We start from the raw sequence: 24751 nt of genomic DNA on the forward strand, positions 1-24751 counted from the left end.
AAAAAAAAAAAAAATCAAAATAATAGTAAGTATATGAATGGACATGAACATATATATATATACACTCACCTACAATCATTTTTATATATATATATATATATATATATATATATATATATATATATACTGTATGTATTAAATCATCATTTATGCAGATAAATTTTCTTGCAATTTCATAAATTACCAACAATAGGTATAAGAATGGCCATGAACATATATTAACGTAATAAATCAAACTCACATTGCCTTATTAGATACATGGCAAAACTGAAAAAAAAATTATAATAATAACAAAACAAATCTTTTTTCAAAAATTATTGATTAGTTACAAGCTGTCCTTGACCTAAACTTGTTTGAGGGTATTCTGGACATTTAATATTTATTATGAGGGTTGAAAAGTGATAATCGGTGATATGAAGAAGTCAAAATGCAACATTTAAATTGATGAGAGGCTGACTTATAATAAAATCAATGAGCAGTTCGCAGTTTTGTTTTGTTCCCACACTTTTGTCCATAAAAATGCATGAAAATAAATAAATATATAAAGCCTAAGAATACCGTGTGCGCGCCGCAAACAGCGGCATACGCCAATTTTTGGAGGAATCTTCACCTGTGTGAAGGTCTCCTACAATTTGTAGTTCAAATTTTATTTTAGTTCCTTTGAGGGGCTTTTCAGCGTTATAATTGTAAATATATAATTTATATGTAAATGTAGATATAAATTTCAAAATGAAATATATACATTTATAATTACTGAAATGATTTTTATTTATTTAGGACACATTTTGAATAGTAATTTTTCTTATTTAATTTTTAGCCGAAACAGACTTTAAGTGTTGCTGGTAACGAATGAAAACGTGTTCATTTATTATTTTTTTACATATTATAAAAAATGTACATCCTAACAGGTGTGGAACTAATAATTGTCCTTAATCGTAAGAGTCCAGGTCACTTGGATCGGGCAATCCGAAAGAGTGCCAGTAAACTTGACCCATTACACAGGTTCCAGTATCGGAACCCTTCAAAACGGCGGCGCCAATAGCATTCACGACTTCCCCGACGACACGCCGGATCACGGCGTTGCCACAGATGGCTATGCATCGGAGGATTTTGTCCCTGGTTCTTCGTCCAGCAGAGAAAGAAAGAAAGGTTCGATTTTTTCAACCATATATATATAATCTTGTCTGTGTTTATTTGGGTATTTAATGTTCTATTTGTAAGTGTGGATGGTTGTGCTTGATTGTTATTTTGTAAAGAATCAAGTTTTGAATTTCATATAAGTTACAACTTTCAATGTGGTTTGAGAAATTGGGCGACTGCTAATGAAAATTTGAATTTTGATTTTATGATCTAATTTTGTAGTCCCCAAAATCAGTAGCTCAACAAAATTAGAAAGTTGTACTATACATGGGTTTTGAAATCTAGTTGGAAGAGTGAGAGTAATTGTCTTCAATTTATTTTTCCTCTTTTACATTTCCTCAGCAAATGAGAGTAGAGTAGTTTATCCTTCCTCATCAACCAAACTGAGAAAACAGGTGCCCATTTCAAAACCTCTATGACTTTTAGAATTAAAGGGAATTAAAGGGTAATCGATTTAATTTTGATTTATGCCATACTCGATTTGCATTTAGAGTCACTGCTTTAGTTTGTACAAGATTCATTTGGAAAAAAAAAAATCGTTGTAAATAGGTGATGAGTTACTGATTCAAGTTAGTGCTGGTTACTTGACTGCCTCTCCCAGTTGACTTCAATTGCTCTTTTTGCCAATCAAGAATTGATTTAGTTAAAAATGCTGACTGATAGTTCTTCATGTGTCATATTGAAATTTACCTTCATTGGGTAACTAACAGTTGCACTTAGCATTATATTTATATTACTCAGAGCAGCTCTGTATTCTGATTGTGGTTAGTCGATGTAATGGCAAACTAGTTTTATCCATATGATGAAGGGATCATACTTACGTTTGAGCTTCCAAGTCATGAAGTTCATTAAAACTTGAAGCAGCCAGGATTGTTGGTGATTTGTTATCAAAGCCATGGAATAGATGATATTGTATTACTGTATTAGTGGAACTTATCTTTTTTTAAAAGCTGTCAGGTTGTCAACCTGATGAGGGCAAGGAAGCATAGTTTCTTTAGATCGAGCAAATAATTTGCATTTTTTGAAGAGCGAAGTTTTGATTTATGTGGTAAAATTTCTTGGTTCTGGGAGGAACATGAACGTGTTTAGCTTATATCTTGTCTTCTTAAGTATTTTCTAATGCCACCAAAGGTTCACTTTTAGTGCATCTATTGTCCGCTTTGAATTGATCAGATTTTCTAGTCCATATAGTTGAACACATTATTTTTTTGATACATCTATCGTATTTCCTGTACTGTGCGTGCCTGTTGGCCTTTGAAACATGTGTAATTTGATTTATAGGTGTTCCATGGACCGAAGAGGAACATATGATGTTTCTACATGGACCGAAGAGGAACATAGGATGTTTCTACGTGGCTTGCAAATGCTTGGCAAAGGTGATTGGCGAGGAATAGCATGCAATTATGTGATATCAAGAAATCCCAAACAGGTGGCCAGCCATGCCCATAAATATTTCATCAGGCAAACCAACATGTCTAGAAGGAAAAGACGATCTAGCCTGTTTGATATTGTAACCGATGAAGTTAGTATATTTATATTTCTCTTTGTACACAGATGAATCATAGGCATATATATAATTATATGTATATTTAATTTTTACTTATATATTTAATGATAATTCTTAATGGTTATGGATGCCAGATTTGTTGCTTCTGTTTGTTTCTGATTCTGATGCCATAATTTTATTATGGGATTTTCCAAACTCCATCCATACTAATAGCCAGAATCTCACTGACATGATCATGCATATGACATGTGACATAAATGCAAGGGATTGGCTGTCTGTTGCCACCCTTAAAAGCGAGAAACATTTATGTTGGATTATCTTGGTTTATTGTTTTCTGAGACTCATCTAAATAGCAATTATTTCTGTATTTATCGTTTACTATGTATATTTGATTGGAATTGCTAAGATGACTCCTACATTTTTTGTTTCCATTGTGCATCCAATGTGTATGATTCTGCCGTTTTAAGCCTTTAGGATAGGATCTAGATTTATATAGTTTCTTTTTGGAAGCACTTACTAAGTTTTCTGTGATTAGGTTTCTGTTTTAGATGCATGCACATTTGGTACTTTTAAGTCACTTTTTCATTTCTCTCCTATCTCAATATTCATTGCTTATTTATCGTTACTTTTCCTTGTATTTCTGCAGTCAGTCGACACACCAATGGAGTCGCCAGATTTCTTTGCCATTAATCCTCCACAAGCTGAGACAACACAACAATGCATTGTTTATGCCTCCTGATTTGAATGAATAATGTGAATTAATGGATTCTGTCAACTCCAATGATGGGGAACATGTCCTTCCAAAGCCAGATAGCTCGCAGTGCTGTTACCCAGATGTTTATCCTGCTTACATCTCTCCTGTTCTGCCATTCTCTTTCCCATTTTGGTCAGGATAAGGTATGGAGCCAGCAAAAAAGGAAACTCATGAGGTTCTTAAGCCAACAGCAACGCATTCAAAGAGCCCAATTAATGTAGATGAGTTGGTTGGCATGTCAAAATTGAGCTTGGGGGAATCTGCTGGCGAGAAAGGGTCCTCTCCTCTCTCCTTGAAACTGTTTGACGGAACCACTAGGCAGTCTGCTTTCCATGCTATTGCCTCTAGCAGTTCAGGCATGAACTCAAGCAACAGTCCTATCCATGCAGTTTAGAAGTCAAAGTGCTGCCTAGATGTTTAGGATAGCTTGCTTAGTGTTGGTAAGCTCTTGATATTTTCTGTTAATTCATGAAAATAATGCGCAGTCTGGTTTGAGTCTAGTAATAGTTTTCTTTTGTTACCTACTTGCTGAAAGAAAATGTCAGTTCTTACCTTGTAGGTTGTTGCAACTTTTGTGAGAAATTAATTAAATCTTTTACCATTTTGTGCCAAGTTATTATTATTTTTCCTTCAGTTTATTATATCTTCTGCTTTAGATAGAATTATGCTTGTGATAATCTAAACAGTAACAAATTCTATGTTTCTTTTGACCAAAGATTTACCTGAGTTGTGACTCGTCCCCCTTGAGGAAGTGTTTCTGTTATACCTACAATATGTCTATGTATCAGGAAGGAATCAAGAACCACTATACATTTATCCTTGGATTGGTACTAAATACTACTTTGTCAACGGTAAATCTTTTTGTTTTGGTTTTCATGCTGCGTATTGGTTTCTAATGTAAGAAAAACTGAGAAATAAGAGCTTGTCTGCTAAGGCATCTTTCAGCCTGTGTCTACTCTATTCTGCAATGAGCTGCTGAAGAAAAATAAATAAATAAATAAATTCATTTTGTTGATTTATTTGTGGGGAACACTTCATTTTTTTCTGGATTGTGATCTCCATTAAAAATATGGTTCTATGAGCAAAAGTTCTTGTTAAGATGAATCCTGTATGTATTGAGGATAATTGTTTGACGTTGCGACTCACAGCTTGAGTCTTGTCTATGAATGCATGAGCAGGTAAAAGAGTAAACGGGATTCCTTGGGAAAAATTGTAGCTGAATTTTGGAACCTATGGAAGTGGCTACATCCATCACTTTGGAATGGTCTAGTGCCTTAGATCGAGATCAAATTTCTTCCCTACCCTTAAACTCGGAACACTTCCTGGTATGTCATCTTACCATCCTTTGGTGCATATGGAAATTCTGAAATTCATGATAAAGAATGGAAAAAGAAAAAGAATTATAAATTTTCTGATTCTTCGTACATTTGATTGCCTAAACCAACCATATTTTGGCAGATTATAGGGACATTAAATTTCTTAAGAATCTATAGATTGGTCTGGTCAGAGCCACCTTAAACTTCTTCTTTAGGACACATACTAACAGACTGCTTGATTTTTCTTTGGTCATGATAAGAAATTGTGTACAAGATACAGACCCATGTTTGATGGTCAGGGCCACCTCAGTTATTTGTTGTTGTTCTTTACTGTAACATTCAGAGTGTATGTTTCCTAAAATAAACTCTCACCAAGTCAGGTACTGGTGTTTGTGCCCCAATTGCTTAATTTCCTTCTGTTATGCAGGGAGCATTTCTATAGCGTGCCTTTCAGGAACAGGCTGTCTATGGTGAATATGGGCCATGATTCTCTGGTGGAGCCAATTCCACAGCATTCGAAGCTGTTGGTTCAACAATTCACCTGCTAAAAACAAGACGTAAAGCAAGTATAGAACCGGCCTAATGGAGTCTGCAAAGAGGACTGATGCCAGAGACACCACTGCCAGCGAACCAAACACCACCATACTATGCCGAAGAACAAGGGCATAAGTTGGATGAGTAGAAGAAAATCTCGACTTAGCATCATATGCCAATCCATATACGAGCAAACTAACAATGCCCACCTGCATGCTCTTGGGGTGTGTTTCAAATGGAGATTTGTCCTTCCCTTGGTACATCAATTCGAGAAAGTTGATGATAATTGGAACGATGAAGACAAGAATTGCATGGCGAGCAGTGGCCATACACAGTCCTTCAAAGAAGTAGCATCTCATGGCCATAAATGCCACATTGAACTGTCCGGTGAAGTTCCTTCCTATGCGGGGCAGAAAGAGGAATGTTGTTGCAGCATCAGCCATAGGATTTTGAGCACAAATCTGAAGAAAACACTTTGAGTTGGCACAATATAATAAATTAACAATCATGGAGATGGAAAGGAAATGTTCAGTAAACTATGAAGAGAAGTGAGAAGGGATTACCAGACCTCTTGAATTGGAAATGATTTTTCAAGTTGTCCTAAAGTTGTATGGAGAGATGGTTTGAGGAAAGTCTTTATATAGAGAGATGGTTTGAGGAAAGTCTTGGTAACATCTTATGCTTTAAAGTGTTCAAAAAGGTTGGAGAAATTTTCTATTGGATAAAATGTTGGTTGCTTAGGACAAACAAAAAAAGTCCTCAAGGGGGTTCAAATGGTTTATGAGTTTGGACATACATTTGAATGTTATGTAAAGGTTCGAATGGTCTATTTGTACTTAAATTTGTGGTGTGAAACTGATGACACATAGATGGTATCAGTTGTTTTTCTTTTTGATAAGTCATACATGGCATTACTTGTAAATATAATCAGTACAATATAATCAGTACTTTTATCAGGGGTGGACTCTGACCCATTGTGGCCAATCAAAAGGAAATATCACTTCAATGCATTCAATCCCCAAGCCTCTTCAAAAATGGGTTCTTAAAAGGTTCAAATGGTTTAAGAGGAAGAGGAAGAGGAAGAGGAAGAGGAAGAGGAGGACAACATTTTTGTCTTTAGTTTTTTTTTTTTGAATCTGAGAAGTACAATTCAGATGACACTTAAATATGTGAAAGTAAATTTATTATTTTTTTGGTGTATATTTTTCTTCATAAAATTGAAAGTAGTTTCCTGAGAATTTGATTGCTAAGAGCCTAAGAGGTGTTACACCAAAGCATATGATTTATGGTATGATATTGTAAAATAGTCATTATGTGACGTAACTGACGTTCTATCCCAGAAACATATGGTATGATATTACCATTACAAAATAGTTCATGTGTGGATTCGTCTTATAGAAGCCTGTGAGTTATATGGTATGATATTGACACAGCCTCTCCTTGGTGGCGGCTTTCGTTGCAGAGCCTTGGCTCTCGTTTTTAATAAATATGGAATATATATATATATTTATTTTGCTTCAAAATTTGTATGTTTTTTTTTATGATTTGACTTTTACTTTTATACCGTGATTAATAGCTTGACCTTTGTACCTTTGCAATGATTAATATATATATATATATATATATATATTGTGAAACATTCCATGGCATTCAGAATTCCATGACATATCAAAAGGAGTCTAAATCTAAGAAAGGGAAGAAGAAAAATATTACTAACGTAGAGATTCTTTTACCAATTTACATGTACTAAAGATTTAAAATAAATAATGGATCATTAATGAAATGGCATAACATTTCATTCTTCAATCTTATTTATAAATATTATAGGGTTTGGATCTTCTCTAATATTTTTATCTCAAAGCCTAATTCACATCACATCTAAAATAAAAATTAAAACCCTATTTAGTTATGCTTGTGTGCATTCCGGTACAAAACCGTGCTTCTAATAGGAACTTATTATGCTACCTGAATTAGAAAGAATGGTTAATTCCACCAATACCCCCTCACCTTTGACCATATTCCACCTATACTCCTTCTGGGTGTTAATATTCCACGCACAACCCCTGTACGTGACGGCATCTATTTTATTAACAGAGTTGTGTGATTTTACAATTTAGGCCTCAATTATATATTAATATTTAAGGTAAAGTACAACAACAACTTGTGATACCCCTAATTTTAAAAGAATAGTCTCGGCATTTTATTTATTGTTTTATTTTATTTTGTGTGATGAATTGCATATTTGCTTAATTATTTAATTGTTTTAGTATTTGGTTTGATTTAACTATTTAATTGTTTCTATTTTAATTGGCAGTTTAACTGTTTAATTGTGTATTTAAATTACATACATGAGTCATTGTTTTAATTAAATTTAAATGTTTTAATTTTTTTAACGTGGCTTTGTAAATTTGTAGCAGACATAGCGTTTATAAAATAGGTTTTGTCATGGGCCGATTATGTTTAGGTTTAGGGTTTAATTGGACTTAGGTATTTTTGTTGTCTATAAATATGTACCATACGTCTAGCTAGGGTTTTAGAACCCTATTCACGACATTGGAGGCAGAGAGAGAACAGAGGAGGGATTTCAGTAGGAATCGCCGGAGAACTTGGGAAGACGACAGTGCAAGGCTAAAGGCAAGTTCTAATCCTAACTCTCTTCCTTTGGCTCGTGTTCTTTACGTGTCTAATGCAACTCCAGGACTAAATAAAGATTAAAATTAAATCGGATTGCATGTCTGAATGCTTAAAAAAAAATTGGTTGTGTTTACAAGTTATGTATTGGTTGTTTTAAGTTCGTTCTTGCATAACTCTTGAATTAATTCATGTAAACTGATGCATAAAGAGTTGAATTAGTCTGTACCACACTAGGAAGTATTAATATTAATCTGGTTTGCATGTTTATGTTCGTCTGTAACTGTATGTGCTTACATGATTAGTATTTGCTTGTTTTAATTTTTCCTTGCATATTTTTGTTCAAATTGAAGTGGATTAAAGATTAATGATTTCTAAAATCTCTGGAACATTGGAACTTAATTTTAATTAGTAGAAACCTTTAAAGTTAAGGACAGATAAAATTGGACGTCACCGGAGAGGGAAAAGGTGAAGGAAAACAAGCAGATAAGAAGAGCGGGTGAAGAGGTGGCTCTACACAAGGGTGGAGCCGGCTCTAGGTGGTGTGGAGGCGGCTCCACATGGTATGGAGCCGGCTCCACTCAAGGGGGAGGTGGCTCCCCGAGTGGGGGAGGCGGCTCCACCCCCTTTTGTTGCAGTTTTGGCATATTTTGGTTTTCTGGGTTGGTTTTTGTTGTTCCAGATGGATTTAGGGTTGTATGTGGAAGTTTTAATGATGCATAAAGTCATATTAAGGCTCCAGGAGGCATGATAACAAATCAACTAATGTGTATTGCTTGAACAGTATATAATTTTTAAGTAGATTAGTATTCTGTTTTGGAAGTGAAAAACTTAAATTGCTTAACTTTGTTTGTAGCAATTTTTCTGTGAATGGTTTATAATCTAAATCATGTTTTAAGTGGTATCAAGTAAGCATGCTAATGTATTTATTATCATTATTATGTTTATCACGGAGTAAAGGATGTTTATGTTTATTTTCTGTGCTATAAATTATGCAAGAATCATGTAACAGTAGAATAAGACAAGCATGTTAGGTTACAAAATTTTATTATGCTTTGTATGGAATTAATTGATATAAACATTTATTTACGGTCTATCAATTATATGGACTCTGTGGATTAGTTGGAAGTTACATTTATTATCTATATTATCAACTACTGGATGGATGGATTGTGTGCACTAGTATAGGATGGTGGCATACTAGGGACGGATTAGTTTTAAAACACTAAATCCTACCTATACGGAATAAAGGAATGGGTTATAATATAAATCCTACTTATACTTAAGTCAAAAAAGCTACACAAGCTGAATGACTGACGGGATTACTTGTTATCTTTGTTAAGTCAAAAAAACTGCACATACTGAATGACTAACTGGACTTCTTATGAATGGATATGATAGGACTTTAAATATATTTATATGGTACCGTGATATGAGCATGAGTCTCAAAGTCGACGGTTAGGGAACATATATGCAGTAAGATGCGTAGCTGACTATGTTAGTTGAGGTATACCCTGTTAGGCTAGGTAGTCATACCCACTCAGGTGCGTTTTGCATGTTGCCTTCTACTCAAGTTGAGACCTTCATCATAGTTCAGTGAGAGTCCCATAATGTGGATATATATATATATATATATATATACTGATTATATAGATATTGTTGAGTTGGTTAGAATGTATATGCATATCGAGTCTCTGCTTGGATTATAGTAGGATAGAACTTGTTCGTGGGCCTGAACCACTTCTATTTTTCATGTACTCGTCAGTTCCAGACTTAAACCTGATCGTGCTGAGCAGAGATTACTACTCACTCTTCCGACAACGTAGGACTTCTCTCTATGGTTTCATTCCGGATGTTCTTTTAGTAGTTTGATTTCAGTTTGGATTTTTTTTATTAGGAGTTCACTAGAGATGGATTCCCGAGTTATTCAATTATTGGAGGTTTTATGGAGGATGGGATTTCGGGATTTTGATTTTTATTTTATTCAAGGATTTTTAAACTTAGATTTCTTTCAACTTTTATTTATTTCTTAAATCATTTTGTAATCTGTGTTCGTTTTAAATATTAATTGTTTGATATTCCATCGGGTTTGGGCTTGGGCCTGATCAACCCATGTCTCGGATCTGAGGGGTATCACACAACTCTTGAGATTTACCAAAAAAATATACAAATACAACTGACCCTATTTTGGGACAAAGACACCCCCTCAAGTTTGTTACAGTTACCAAAAATACCCTAATGGTAATAAATTGACATTTTTGCCCTTTTACTTTTATATTGACCAATTTGAATGTTGAAATGACCTTTTTAACCTTTGCCCACAAACGCAGATCCTTCCTTCTCCCACTTTTTTCATCTTTTCATCTTGTGTTTCATAACAATTCTTTTGTGTTTCAAGTAGATAGGAACAAACTGTACAATTGTTTCTTAATGTGTTTGGCATGATTTTTTTAAATAATATAATAATTTTTGCAACTTTCTCTTATAGCTATATGATAATTTTGATAATTAGGTCGGCATTATTAAGTCCAAAGAAGTCAGGTGAATACAAAGAATCGGATCACCATCACTGTGGACCATGGCGACGTCGGCCGTGTTGCCGACAGCGGCAAGAACCAGCCGCGCATGAATCAAGGTTCTGCTAGCCGCGTTCCTCAGCCCCTTCCAGCCTCACGTATAGGCCCTGTCACCGTCGGGATCTGGATCATTCAACAAGACGGCGCTAATTGCGCAGTTTTGGAGCACCACCATCTGCCGTCCCTCCTCTTCTAACTCAAACGTACATCCTTATCTCTACCTCATCGTCATCAACATCACCGCCAGAACCGCGACATCCTCATAGTTCCTCACCGCTGTCGTCTAACTTGCGCCAAAGAGCCACCAACCTCATCGCCGTCATCTAACTCGCGCTCACGCGCCATTACGCATAAATCTAACGCACTTTTTACGCCCGCACGCGTCACCTTCTTCAGCGATTCCAAGTCTTCTTCACACCCTCTATGTTGCTACCCCCTCTGTCGCCGCCGAGCAAAGCATCTCCACCGTGGGTGGGTTCATAATCGCCAAACATATCACCTCCACTACTCCACCATGGGTGGGTTCATCATCGCTAAGCAGAGCCTTGCACGCTACTACAGCCCCTTCAACGTTGATCTCCATCTTGCTTGACACCCTTCGCCGGACACTTTCACGGTTGTGTCGCTACCACCGTGCTCATCCTTCGCCGAACAATTTCATGGTTATGAGTATATATATATATATTTGCACAGATGGGTTTATGTATATATCAAGAGAGAAAGGAGAAAGGCAATTAGGTTATTTAATTATTTTTTATATTTTACTATTAAAATTAATCAAATAATGTAGGGCAAATTAGACTTTTCACATATTTTTAGGCTCTGTTTGGCTGTCAAATATAACAAGGGGGTGTGGTTGTCCAAAAATCAGCAAATTTTCATACGCGAAGGTGAAGGCGTTGTTTCTGGTGGCTATTGGCAATGATGATAATGAAGGTGAAGGAGGTGCTGGAATTAGGGTTGCAACTCGGGTGGTTTGGGCGAGTTTGAGGTAGGGCTGCAACTCGGGCGGATTAGGCGGGTTTGAGGTATAATTTGAGCCCAACCCACCATATAAAATGCTAAACCCAAGCCCAACCCAAACCCTATTCTCAGCCCTAACTACTTAACCCAAGCCCAACCCATCATTCTACTTTTAAATTCGGGCCTGCAACTCGGGTTTAGATTTCGTGTTAAAACTTTGGGCTAATTCGGGTTACTCATATAACTAATCTTCACACTGAAAATTTAATATGATCTTGAATTAATTTTAGATTAAATTACTCTTAAACAAGAAAAAGTTCTAAGACTTTTTGTAGATTTTTAATAAATTACAAACAAATTCTTTGAAAATTAAGTCTTCTAAATGTTAACATACAATAAGTTAAGATTTAATAAAGGAAGTTGAAAAGAAAAAAGATAATCATAGTTTAAATATTATATATAATATATTTTTAATTAAAAATATATATGAAAATAATATTGTAATTCGGGTTCGGGTTGACTCGGGTTGCTAGCACTTCAACCTGAGTCCAACCTTAATTCAATTTGGGTTGAGATTTTTCAACCTAAGCCCAACCCTAATTGTAAAAATGATTGCCCAAGCCCGCGAAAAATCGGGCTGGGCTAGGATTGGGTTCAACCCAAGTTGCACCCCTAGTTTGAGGTATAACTTGAGCCCAACCCACCATATGAAATGTTAAACCTAAACCCAACCCAAACCCTTTCTTCAACCTTAATTACTCAATACGAGCTTAACTCATCCTTCTACTTTCAAATTTGGGCTCAAATTCCGGGTTAAAGCTTCTGGTTAATTCGGGTTACTCATATGGCTTATCTTTATACAAAAAATTTAATATGATCTTGAATTAGTTTTAGATCAAATTACTCTTAAACAAGAAAAAGTTTAAAGACTTTTAATAAATTTTTAAAAAATTACAAACAAATTATTAGAAAATTAATTCTCCTAAATGTTAACATACAATAAGTTAAGATTTAATAAAAAAAGTTGAAAAGAAAAAAAGTAATCATGGTTTAAATATTATAAATAATGTATTTAAAAGTAAAAATATATATGAAAATAATATTGTAATTCGGGTTTGGGTTGGTTCGGATTACTAGCACTTCAACCCAAGTCCAACCCTAATTAAATTCGGGTTGAAAATTTTCAACCCAAGCCCAACCCTAATTGTAAAAATAATTGTCTAAGCCAGTGAAAAATTGAGTTGGGCTTTGGTTAGTTCGGGTTACCCAACCCAAGTTGCAGCCCTAGCCGGAATGTGCAGAGATCATCAGACCAGTTCTATGACCATGGCTCTCTCTCATCTCAAGTCGTCACTTCGCATCCGCTTCACCCCCGAGTCCAACTCGGACGAGTCAGCCATGACCACAAAACACTCAGAGTGATCCAAACGAATAGCTCACCGCCGGCATAATCTGTTGTTTATAATGACGCTGTCGATAGCGATGTTGATCGGGTGCTTTGCCGTCAATTTCACACTTTATCGATCGCTTGACCAACAGATCCTTTACCTGATGATGACGACCTCGATTAACGCCAAAAGTTGCTTTGTGTTTCGACAGCGGGAGCTGCTGCTAGATTTCTTTCGATATTTGCAGAGTGTAGCTTCTGGCCGGCACCCATCGCCTCAGTCCCTGGCAACGGTTGAATCAGGTTCACGTTTAACTCCAAATTGAAACTTGGCAACTTCACAGTCGTTGGAAGATCCAAGAACGCTTCGTCGGTGGGGACGAATAGGGTAATTTCCGGCACCACCTTCATGGGCTTTACCTTCGGATACCCCCACGCAGTGGCACCATCGCCCTCCACCTTCTATACTGCTGCTTACCACCACCAATTTCATACCCACGGTCGCCACTCTTTCCACTACCATTTCATCGCCGTTGTCCTCACCGTTGTCCTCATAATTGGAGTCATCTTCTTCATGGTCTGTCTCGTCCTCCGCCCCTCGCTCCCTGAGTTCACGGTCGCCTCCGCCACCGTCTCCCCCATCAACGCCACAACATCCGAGGTCACCGCTACTTGGGATATCTCTCTTCTAATAAAAAAAAAACCCTAACACTAAGCTCACCATCTTCTATGACAGTCTCGATGCCGCACTCTTCTATGGCAATTTTCTGCTAACCTAGACTGAATTGCAGAATTTTTCTCAACCCAAAAATAAACAAAATATGATTCTTTCCAGGCTCACATTGGTTGGTCAACAATGTCCTTTTAGAAATTAGAAGGGTAAAATTGACTTTTTAACAAATTTCTCATGCTAACATCAGCACACATTGTTAGTTGCTTAATGGTAGGAGGTAACTTGTTACGTATGGTCAAAGGTCAGGAGGTGTACGTAAAATATTGAAACCTAGAGGGAGTGTAGATGAAAAACAGTTAAAAGGTGAGGGGGTACAGCTGAAATTAACCCTAGAAAGAAAAGTCTATCTGAGGAGGCCCCGGACGACATGGGCCGGATCCGACTCGCAAACACTACATTCAGTTCGTACAGCTGGGTCGGCCCATATAAAGACACTGCCATATGGGCCGAACGCGAGTAAGCCCATCAAAGGTGACCAGGACTTATGGAGGAATAGGCCCAGATCCAGCAATCAGTAAATATCTTGTAAATATCTTGTAAATATCTATAAATAGGATAAGGAATGGAAAGGAGGGGGATCTTTTGGTTGAGGTGTAAGAATTCTAGAGAGAGAAAGAGGGGAACGAATTTCTTGCATCTTCAATTGGCGCCGTCTGTGGGAATCACATGGAAGTTTGGTTGATCAATGAGGAATATCGAATGGATTCAAACCAATTCGGTTGATCGAGACTCGATCTTTGGGATTTGGATCCAGATCTGAGCGATTGTGACCTACTCTGGAGGAATTACAATTCTTGAAGCTTTGGCAGGAGTGACTTCAGATCTACGCAACAACGAGTTGTTCGATTGTGGCAGGATCTGACGGATTTAGAGTTCAGACAATTCAGATCTCGTAAACAGTGAGCATAATTCAGAGAATTAGAAGCCAGATCTAAAAATTCCTACTCACGAAGCTCGGATCTACTCGCGAACTTGAGATTAATGCCTTTACTCCGTTCGGGAATAATGATAGGTGAAAGCTCCAATCCGATGGAGGCTGTCCAGCAAACAAAGCTTGAGGAGTTGATGAGCTTGATTGAAGCTCTCAAAAAAGAGAATGCAGAATTGAAAGCTGGAATGCAACATCGGCAAATACCTGCGGTTTCGCATCCACTTCCGGTCGGAGAAGGAGGTGTTCAATCTAATATCGCGCATCAAGGCGAACAGGACGAGAACAATCAATCAGCTCACCACCGTGATGAAAGGATGATGGACAATTTGCCGCCAAATGTTCGTCGAGTTGAAGATCACGAAGGATCGACTCACGTTGATCCGCAGCGGGAAAGGTTCGACCGAGAGGAAGTGATGGAGGTTGATCGCCGTCGAGTAGCGTCGCCTTGGCAAAGAGAGTTCATAGAGGAACGGTCGTTCGATCCGTCTTACCGGCCATCCATGGTTACTATCACTCATCACGGTTCGGAGGGCAGAACCGTAACTCACAGAGCTACCGCTGGACTCCAGAGAGAGAATGAAGATTTCCGATCCGCAGCTCGGACGGTGGATTCACCATTCACCGACGAGATCTTGAATGCCCCGCATCCAAGGAAGTTTGCTATGCCAGTCTTTATTCTGTTCGACGGAACGACCGATCCGATCGATCATGTGTATCATATCCAGTTGAAAATGGCCCTGAATACGGAAAACGACTCTTTAATGTGCAAATGTTTCCCTACAAGCCTAGCCGGACCGGCGCTCAGCTGGTTCAAAAACTTGCCTAGGAGCTCCATTGGTAGTTTCAGAAACCTGTGCGATCGGTTCATAAGCCAGTACTATGGGAACAAACGCCCGCCGAAGGACATCTCGAGCCTATTCACGATGAGGCAGCACAAGGATGAACGTCTCCAGGCCTTTCTTACCAGGTTTAATCTCACTAAGAGTATGGTGATCGAATGCCACCCTTCTACGGCAGTTCAAGCCTTCAAGTTAGCCATGACACGCGGAACTCCGTTTCACACCAGTCTGGTAGTGAACACGCCGACTACTATGGATGAACTCAATGAAAGAGCCGATGGCTTTGTGCGCCTAGAAGAAGAGGAGGCAGCTAATGCTCGGACAACGTCGCTTGTGTCGACCGAGGAAAAGTCCAAGGCAAAGATCAGGCAGAAGCAGGCTCAGCCGCAACGTCAGACCTCTTGGAAGGCAGGAAAAAGGTCCAGGGAGGAAGAGCTGATTACTCCGCTGAAGGTCACTCTGGCGAGGCTGTATCAGGAGAACAAAGATAAGTTTCATCCACCACTGCCAATTAGGCAACCCCTCGAACAGAGGGATCAAACTAAACATTGTGCTTTTCATTCTGATTTCGGTCATCAGACTAACGAATGCAGGAACCTGAGGAGGCAAGTGGAGATGTTGATAGCTAGAGGGGAGTTCGCGAGTTATGTTCAAGGTTCGGCGATGGAGCAGAATCGACCGGTGGAACAAATAAAAAGGAGTCATAAACAAAGCTCCCACAATTCACAACCAGTTCGTATAATCAATGCTATCCATGGTCGACCCGAGCCTAGTGAAGAGTCAGATGAGCTGCTCCGGGTACGCCTGCGGCAGGCGCAGATGAAGAAAAGGGTCGGCAGTGTGAATACTCTACACCAGTAGAGCCCGTCGATGCAGATAAAGTTCGACTGGACAGACCTGCAGCGTGTTCAACTGCCTCATGACGACCCGTTGGTAGTCAGTTTGACAGTGGCAGATTGCTTGGTGCGCAGAGTTCTGATCGATCCTGGGAGCAGTGCGAATGTCATGCCGAGGGACACATTTGACAGGCTCGAGATTAAACCAGAGAGGCTCAAGCCCACTGGAAATCCCTTGTTTAGGTTCGATGGGAAGAGGGTGGGGCCCGTCGGGATGGTGGAAGTGGAAGTTCAAGCTGCAGAACGAGCTCTTATGGAAACTTTTGTGGTTGTGGAAATTCACCCCTCGTATAATCTCCTGATGGGAAGAGGATGGATTCACAGAGTCTGAGGTGTACCCTCAACTCTGCATCAGGTCATGAGGTGCCTCGGACCCGATGGAGATAAAGTGATAGACATTCGGGGGGATCAGGTCGCAGCCAAAGAGTGTTATTCCATCACACTAAAGCATGCTGGGAAAGGAAAGGCGCCCGTCCGTTCGGCAAGCCCCAGATAGCAATTACAGGAACCTCCGCTCGAGCGGAATAGGGTGGAGGAGTCAGTCGACTTGACCGAGGAGCCCCTTCTGGATGTGCAGATCGATCAGTCCAGGCCAGAACGAACTACCAGAGTAGGTATAAGACTGACCAGAGAAGAGCAGCAAGAGCTAGTGGATTTCTTGTCCCACAATGCCGACGTATTTGCATGGAGTCACCTAGACATGCCTGGAATTAGTCCCTCCGTATCCTGTCATTCCCTGAATGTCAATCCCAATTTCAAACCAGTGAAACAGAAGCAGCGAAGATTTGCTCCAGAACGTAATCAGATCATAGCGGAAGAAGTCGATAGGCTGCTTGATGCGGGATTTATCAGAGAGGTGCACTACCCTGAGTGGTTGTCTAACGTCGTTGTTGTGCAGAAGAAGAATGGGAAATGGCGAGTATGCATTGATTTCACCAATTTGAACAAAGACTGTCCGAAGGACAGCTTCCCGTTGCCTAAGATTGATCAAATGGTGGATGCCACCACTGGGTATGAGCGTTTAACCTTTCTGGACGCTTATTCAGGTTATAATCAGATTCCTATGGACCCCGCAGATGAAGAAAAAACTTCTTTTGTCACCGAGCGAGGAACATACTGCTACAAAGTTATGCCTTTCGGACTAAAGAATGCGGGAGCAACTTATCAAAGACTTGTTAGCAAAGTTTTTAAGAATCAAATGGGTAAGATTGTGGAAGCCTATATTGATGATATGGTGGTAAAGAGTAGGAAGAAGGATGATCATCTGAAGCATCTGCAAGATGTATTTGATGTACTAAAGCGATATGGGATGAGGCTCAATCCAACCAAGTGCTCGTTCGGTGTGAGTTCCGGACAGTTTCTGGGACACGTGGTCAATCGCAGAGGCATCGAAGTTAGCCCCGCTCAAGCAGAGGCTTTGATTAAGAATGCCGAGCCAAAGACGATCAGAGAGGTGCAAGCCCTCACAGGACGAATAGCTGCATTAAGTCGATTTATTTCAAAATTGTCAGATCACTGCAAACCATTCTTTGACACGATTCGGAGCCATGGAAGGCAGGTCTGGGGGGATGAGCAACGACAAGCATTGACTCATTTGAAGGAATATATGCAGAATCCACCAGTCCTGTCAGCCCCAGATCCGGAAGAAAAGTTATTTCTATATCTTGGAGTATCTGGTGTCGCGACGAGTGCCGTTCTGATTCGTTGCAAGGAAGGGGTGCAATACCCGGTATTTTATGTAAGCAAAACACTGACGGAGGCAGAAAAAAGATACTCAAAGGCCGAACGGGTGGTACTTGCACTTGTAAATGCAAAAAGAAAGTTGAGGCATTATTTCGAATCCCACCCCATAGCTGTTCTAACAACTTTCCCAATCAGAACGCTTATGCACAAGCCAGAGCTCTCGGGCAGAATGACAAAGTGGGCCATAGAGTTGAGTTCATTTGACATAACGTATGAGCCGAGAACAGCTGTTAAGGGGCAAGCGGTAGCCGATTTCCTACTAGAATGTGACGCCGAAGATACGAAAGAAGACCTTAGATGCGGCTCTTGGAAACTTTTTGTGGATGGCTCCTCTAACCAGATGGGGGCTGGGATTGGGATCAAACTGCAAACCCCAGAGGGTACTTCCTTGAGCCAAGCACTCAGACTTGAGTTCCGAGCCACCAATAATGAAGCGGAATACGAGGCGTTGCTAAATGGATTAAAGTTGGCCAGAGAGCTACAGATCAAAAGTTTGACAGTGTATAGTGATTCGCAGCTGATTGTTCGGCAGGTAAATGGTGAGTACGCGACCAAGGATGACACGATGGGGGCATATCGTTCTGCCGTTCTGCATAAAGCCAAGGACTTTGCAAAGATTGAATTCATACAGCTGCCGAGGGAACAGAATGCAGATGCAGACCGTTTAGCATGCAGTGCTTCGAGTTGCGGTGAATCATTGGCGAGGGTGATTCCAGTAGGAATAGTGACCCAGCCATCTATTTTCGAAGAACCGTTGGACTCTGACCCTTGGCAAGTCAACGTCATACCGTATGAACCGAGTTGGATTGACCCCATCATTACCTATATTCGAGATGGCGTTTTGCCTATGCAAAGGGATGAAGCTATGAGACTCAAAAAGAATGCTGCAAAGTACGCCATCGTGCGGAACCAGCTGTACAGAAGGTCCTACTCTGGCCCATACTTGAAATGTGTCACCCCCGCGGAGTCGCAGCAGGTATTGCGAGCTATTCATGAGGGTGTGTGTGGCAATCATTCTGGGGGGCGATCGTTAGCGCATAAAGCAATGACACAAGGGTATTTCTGGCCAAACATGTCAAGAGATGCGGAGGAGTTCTCTCGAAGGTGCGATAAATGCCAACGATATGGACCATTGATCCACCAACCACCTGAGGAATTGCACGTAATGGCCTCGCCATGGCCTTTCGCGCAATGGGGGATGGATGTGGTCGGTCCTCTGCCAACTGCAAGAGCTCAGAACAAGTATGTGTTACTAGCCACGGATTACTTCACTAAATGGGTGGAAGCAGAACCATATCCTAGCGTGACTCAGACTCATGTGAGACGATTTATTTGGAACAATATTATCTGCCGTTTCGGTGTTCCCAGATCAATAGTCATGGACAATGGCACAAACCTCGATAGCAGACAAGTAAGAAAGCTGCTGGAGGAGTATGGAATCAACCAGAAGTTGGCTGCAGTAAGTCATCCTCAGGCCAACGGACAAGCAGAAATCACAAACAGAACCATTTTCGCCTGCATTAAGAAGAAGCTGGAAGATCATAAGGGGAAATGGTTGGATGAACTCCCGAACGTTCTATGGGCTTACAGAACCACCCCAAGGCGGCCGACTGGGGAGAGCCCGTTCACAATGGCGTATGGTACTGAGGCAGTTATACCGGTTGAGCATTTAGTCCCCACTATCAGAAGCTTAGCATGGAGTCGAGATCAGAACGACAAGATGTTAAGATTGAACCTCGATATGATAGACAAAAGGAGGGACGCAGCGGCTATAAGGCTAGCATCGTATCAGCAAGTGCTGGCGAATAGTCATAACAAGAGAGTAAAACACAGGGATTTTGCCCCTGGCGATCTGGTTCTGAAAAGAAAGGTGGGGATGGTCAAAAAAAATGATGCCACCCTGGGAAGGCCCATACAGAATTGCAGAAGTCATTGGCAAGGGGGCATATACGTTGGAAACCATGGCGGGAAGGTTGGTCAGCAAGCCCTGGAACGCCACGTCTCTGAAGAGGTACTACCAATAAAAGCTAAGTTCCGGCTTTAATTGGATGTTGTTTGTTGTCAATCAAATACGTATGAATGAGCAAGTTACTGAAATTTACAAAAAAGAACTTTCTTTTCCAACGGTCTACTATAAAAACTTAAAGCCAAGTGGCAAGTGGCATTCTAGCCGAGCGCCAGGCACTTAAGCAAGATAAGTGGCAGCTGGCACTATAAGCCGAACGCCAGACACTTGCTAAAAACTTAAAGCCAAGTGGCAAGTGGCATTCTAGCCGAGCGCCAGACACTTAAGCAAGATAAGTGGCAGCTGACACTATAAGCCGAACGCCAGACACTTGCTAAAAACTTAAAGCCAAGTGGCAAGTGGCATTCTAGCCGAGCGCCAGGCACTTAAGCAAGATAAGTGGCAGCTGGCACTATAAGCCGAACGCCAGACACTTGCTAAAAACTTAAAGCCAAGTGGCAAGTGGCATTCTAGCCGAGCGCCAGGCACTTAAGCAAGATAAGTGGCAGCTGGCACTATAAGCCGAACGCCAGACACTTGCTAAAAACTTAAAGCCAAGTGGCAAGTGGCATTCTAGCCGAGCGCCAGGCACTTAAGCAAGATAAGTGGCAGCTGGCACCATGAGCCGAACGCCAGACACTTGCTAAAAATTTAAAGCCAAGTGGCAAGTGGCATTCTAGCCGAGCGCCAGGCACTTGCCATAAACAAACACACGGCAAAGCTAATATAAAAGAAAAAGAGAGAAAAGATATGTATGTATTGAAGATAAGTTGAATAAAGCACAACACATAGGGAAAAAGAGTTCTGTCGTTTCATTAATATTGAGCATTGAGTTTACAAAAGAGAGATGTCCATCATTACAAAAAGATATGGAATGGAAGAATTCAAAGGAGCCCTAGCTAGACGCTTCAGTACCAACAGCATCCTGGTCGTGCCGACTCACCTCCTCGGCCCCATCAGCCGTCTCACCTTCATGAGGTGGGGAATCAAGGTGAATGACTGAATCGTTCGGCTGGGGTTCAGCGTCAGCAGTGGCTATGGAAGGAACCACGGTTGACGATTGAGGAGCGGTCAGTGGCAGAGCGGTAGGAAGAGCTGTGATGATCCTTGAGGAAGCAATGTCCTGGCACTCATCGAATATGCGCTCCGCTTCGGTGGGTTCTGGGTCGACATAGACACCCAGAGGTTCGATCCCCAGATCCTTGTCTACCTCATCCGGAGTGGAGCTGGTCTGTCCCTCATCCGGAACCCGGTCGGCGAAACCTTCCCGGAATCCTTGAGCATACCTAAGAGCACCGACCCTTGAGAACCGAGCGTGAAGGGCCAGCATCCCACCACCCACTCTGCTGATCGCGTCGATCAGAGCGGTACGCTCGTCCAGAGCTCTTTTTTCAAAAGCCATCCGAGCAGACTGTTCATCAGCTAGAAGGCGCTGGAGTTCTGCCTTTTCTTCTCTAATTGATTCCCGCTCAGTTTGCCAGACGCTCTTCTCAAGCTGGAGGGCGTCCTTCTCATCCTGAAGGGAATCATTCTCCTTCTTCAGGACATCTCTCTCTTGCTCGGTTTTGTCAAGCCGAGCCAGTACCTCGGTATTCTTCATGGCGAGGAGGTCGTTTTCTTTATTAGCCACCTCCAGGCTGTCAGAAAACTTACGGGCCCTGGCGTTCCCCATCTCCACCTGCTTCTGCATGGCCATCATTCCGAACAATGTCTGCATAGGTGCACATTAAAAACGGTTAAGCCAATAGTCAGGTCGGGCGAAGGCAAGACCAAATAATATGAGAGAATTCATGAGTTAGAAAATAAAAGTCACCTCCATAGCAGATTGGGGAAAGCGGCTGAACACATCCTTCTGGGAAAGGCCCTTTGCCGCCTCAAGGTCCTTCGGAGTCCACATGCTCCTGTAGTAGGCCATAGCGGTCTGGCCATCCTTCAGCATGGTCTCGTTCGGTTTCACGAACGTCCCATCCGTTCGGGTGTACCGAGGGGCCCATGGCGGTAAGGTGGGGATAGAAGGGGGGCCTGAAGCAGAAGCAGAGCCACCAGCTGCAGCAGGCCCAGAGGGAGCAGGAGCTCTGATCGCTCGGTGCAAGAGAGCACCCGGCCCGGAGACCCGGGTCCTTCTAATGAGAGGCTCCTCCTCAGGATCGACTTCACTGTCAGGATGAGGCCTTTTGCCTCGTTCTTTGTCCCGACCGCCCCCCGCAGCAGCAGGAGCTATGGTAGCTGGGGGGGACGCGTTCTGGTTGGCAGCAGGGGTGCTGGCAACAGGGTTAATAGCCACTGCGCTCGGGACAGTGTCAGATATGGTGGCTGAGGAAGAAGCTGACGCTGGAGAGGAGGTCGCCCCAGCAGCAGGAGTGGCTGGGGGAGTATTTTTCTTCCTGTCAAAAGAAGGAATCTGAAGTCTGCTCATGTTATAGCCGAGTGATGAGAGTGCTAAGAGGTTGTCTGAAGTGAGGAGATCTGAGCAGGAAGGAATATCGTTCAGAACGTATTTCTTCAAGTAGTTATTCCTATCCCTGCAAACACTATAGCTCAAGTCATCACAAGGTATTCCCAAGTAACGGCATAAGAAAGTGCAAAAACGAGGAACGCATGTTTCGCAGGGGCAGTCATGTTTATGAGATTTGAATTTCTTATAGGAGGAGACAGAACAGACACCAAAGGCGCTCGGGATTGGGTAATCCTCTGCAGCCGGCGAAGACCAAGCCCCACTAATGCCCACGATGCTATCCCTCCAACCCTTCTCAGATTTTATTGTGTCCGTACATATGGACATCTTCTCGAACGGACATCTTCTCGAACGGGTAGAGGTGGTAGAAGGGTTCGTTAGTACGGATCTTACTGACCTTATAGCACAGAAGGAGGTCTATGAGGTCGAGGTCCAGATTTCTGTCACGCATCAACAAGAGTATAACAGATATGATTCTAAAGAAGTTGGGGTTGACCTGCAGAGGGGATATCCCCAATCTATTGAAGACATAACTAAAGAAAGGGTGCAGAGGGAACCTAACAACATTCAATTGAAGGTTCGTGAATAAGACTTCGCCGGGCAGGAGGCCGGGGCCGGTCATAATGTTAACGTCCTGGGGGCAAACCCTAACTTCGATGTTGTTAGGAAGTCTAAGTCTCATACGAAGAACATCCAGATCTACAACCATGGTGGAAGTGCTAGAAGAATCTAAAAGGGGGTAAATGGAAGCCTGCCGAAAGTAAAAAAGAACGAAACTAACCTCGAAGGACTGCAAGATCGCTGGAAGAATGACTCTTGAAGGATTTCACCAGAAAAAGCTTAGCACTGTTCTAGAAAGAGAGAGACTTGACTGATGATGGAGACGGTAAAGGGAAGTGAAGTGGAATTCTAGAGCATTATAAAGGCGAGGGGGCCCGAGGGCCGAAGCGTCGGGAAGGAGAGAAATTCCTCGAGCCCCGGAACATTGATTCTGGATCTGACCGTCCGCTCCCCCACGTGGTTATCTCGAGCCGTCAACATCATGATGAGACGCCATCAATAATTACCCCTTATTAAATAAGGGGCAATTATGGGGGCAGTTGAGGAGGCCCCGGACGACATGGGCCGGATCCGACTCGCAAACACTACATTCAGTTCGTACAGCTGGGTCGGCCCATATAAAGACACTGCCATATGGGCCGAACGCGAGTAAGCCCATCAAAGGTGACCAGGACTTATGGAGGAATAGGCCCAGATCCAGCAATCAGTAAATATCTTGTAAATATCTTGTAAATATCTATAAATAGGATAAGGAATGGAAAGGAGGGGGATCTTTTGGGTTGAGGTGTAAGAATTCTAGAGAGAGAAAGAGGGGAACGAATTTCTTGCATCTTCACTATCTAAGGAAAGTCTCTTCACTTGCATGAAGTAATTTTTACTTTCTACTGTAAACCCTAAAAATAGGTAAGTTTAATTGAGTTCTATGTTTCTCTCTCTCATTATGCATAAATATCAAAATGCATGTGTAACATTGTAAACAAAAAGTTTCTGTCAAAATACATTACAATAGATTGTACAAATCATGACAAACTTTTACATTATTTTTTTCACTTAATTCGGCCAAATTAAACCCACAAATTTTATTTCAAGACATTTTGAGTTGATTTTTTTTTCTTTTACCTGATAAACTATTTTAATTTGGATAAGGTGGTGATGTAAATGAATTTTTTAATAATGCTAACTACTAAATGAATAGGTAATGAATACGGATTAGTGGACAAACGTCCACCTATTATAATTGATATCAGAAGCAAACCCAGTTCTTGATCTGGTCTCATGTCAAGCGCTTTGTCCGAAAGTTTTCGAGTTGCCACCCCGGATAGATAGGGTGGTCTGATCACAACAATACTATTGCAAGTTCGGATTGAAGAGCATGTTAGAGGTGTCCAAATTGAATGAGAAGTGAAATGAGTATAAATGAGAAGTGAAATGAGTATAAATGGGTGGATATGTAACAGATTAGAGGTGTCCAACAACATCAAATTCGAATTGAAATTGAAATGTGTATAAATTGATAAATATACTATAATACCCAATATCTTAAGCTTTTGGCCACCGGAAGTGCTGTAAGTTGAATATTAAGTATTTAGTTTATTTTATTTTCTTCTCGTGTACTTTCTCAGCAACCAAACAGAACATTGGGCTTTTAACAATTGCCAACCCGCACGGCCCAAACCCAACACTGTATACAACAGCATCATCGGAGAGATGGAAGCTTTTGTCTTCAACAGAAACTCTCACATATTCTCACTTCTCTGTCTCTCTTCTCTCTCCTCTTCTT

General features: G+C 41.2%; 1 protein-coding gene and 1 pseudogene across 1 annotated transcript; one reads left to right on the top strand and one right to left on the bottom strand.

Annotated features, from left to right (window-relative positions):
* Positions 1–817: 817 nt before the first annotated feature.
* On the top strand, positions 818–6078 carry LOC132303869 (transcription factor MYBS3-like; annotated as a pseudogene).
* A 7007-nt stretch (positions 6079–13085) lies between these two features.
* LOC132305331 (uncharacterized) lies at positions 13086–24248 on the bottom strand. The gene is made up of 4 exons (XM_059802990.1): positions 24194–24248; positions 21769–22238; positions 21400–21666; positions 13086–13496 (listed from the first exon to the last, which is right to left on the bottom strand). The coding sequence occupies exons 1-4, from the start codon at positions 24246–24248 to the stop codon at positions 13086–13088; spliced, it is 1203 nt and encodes a 400-aa protein (XP_059658973.1).
* Positions 24249–24751: the final 503 nt, after the last annotated feature.

Source organism: Cornus florida, unplaced genomic scaffold (genome assembly GCF_030987335.1).
Source record: "Cornus florida cultivar Cherokee Brave unplaced genomic scaffold, ASM3098733v1 CherokeeBrave_3.0.0_Hap2_Chr04, whole genome shotgun sequence".
Lineage (NCBI taxonomy): Eukaryota > Viridiplantae > Streptophyta > Magnoliopsida > Cornales > Cornaceae > Cornus > Cornus florida.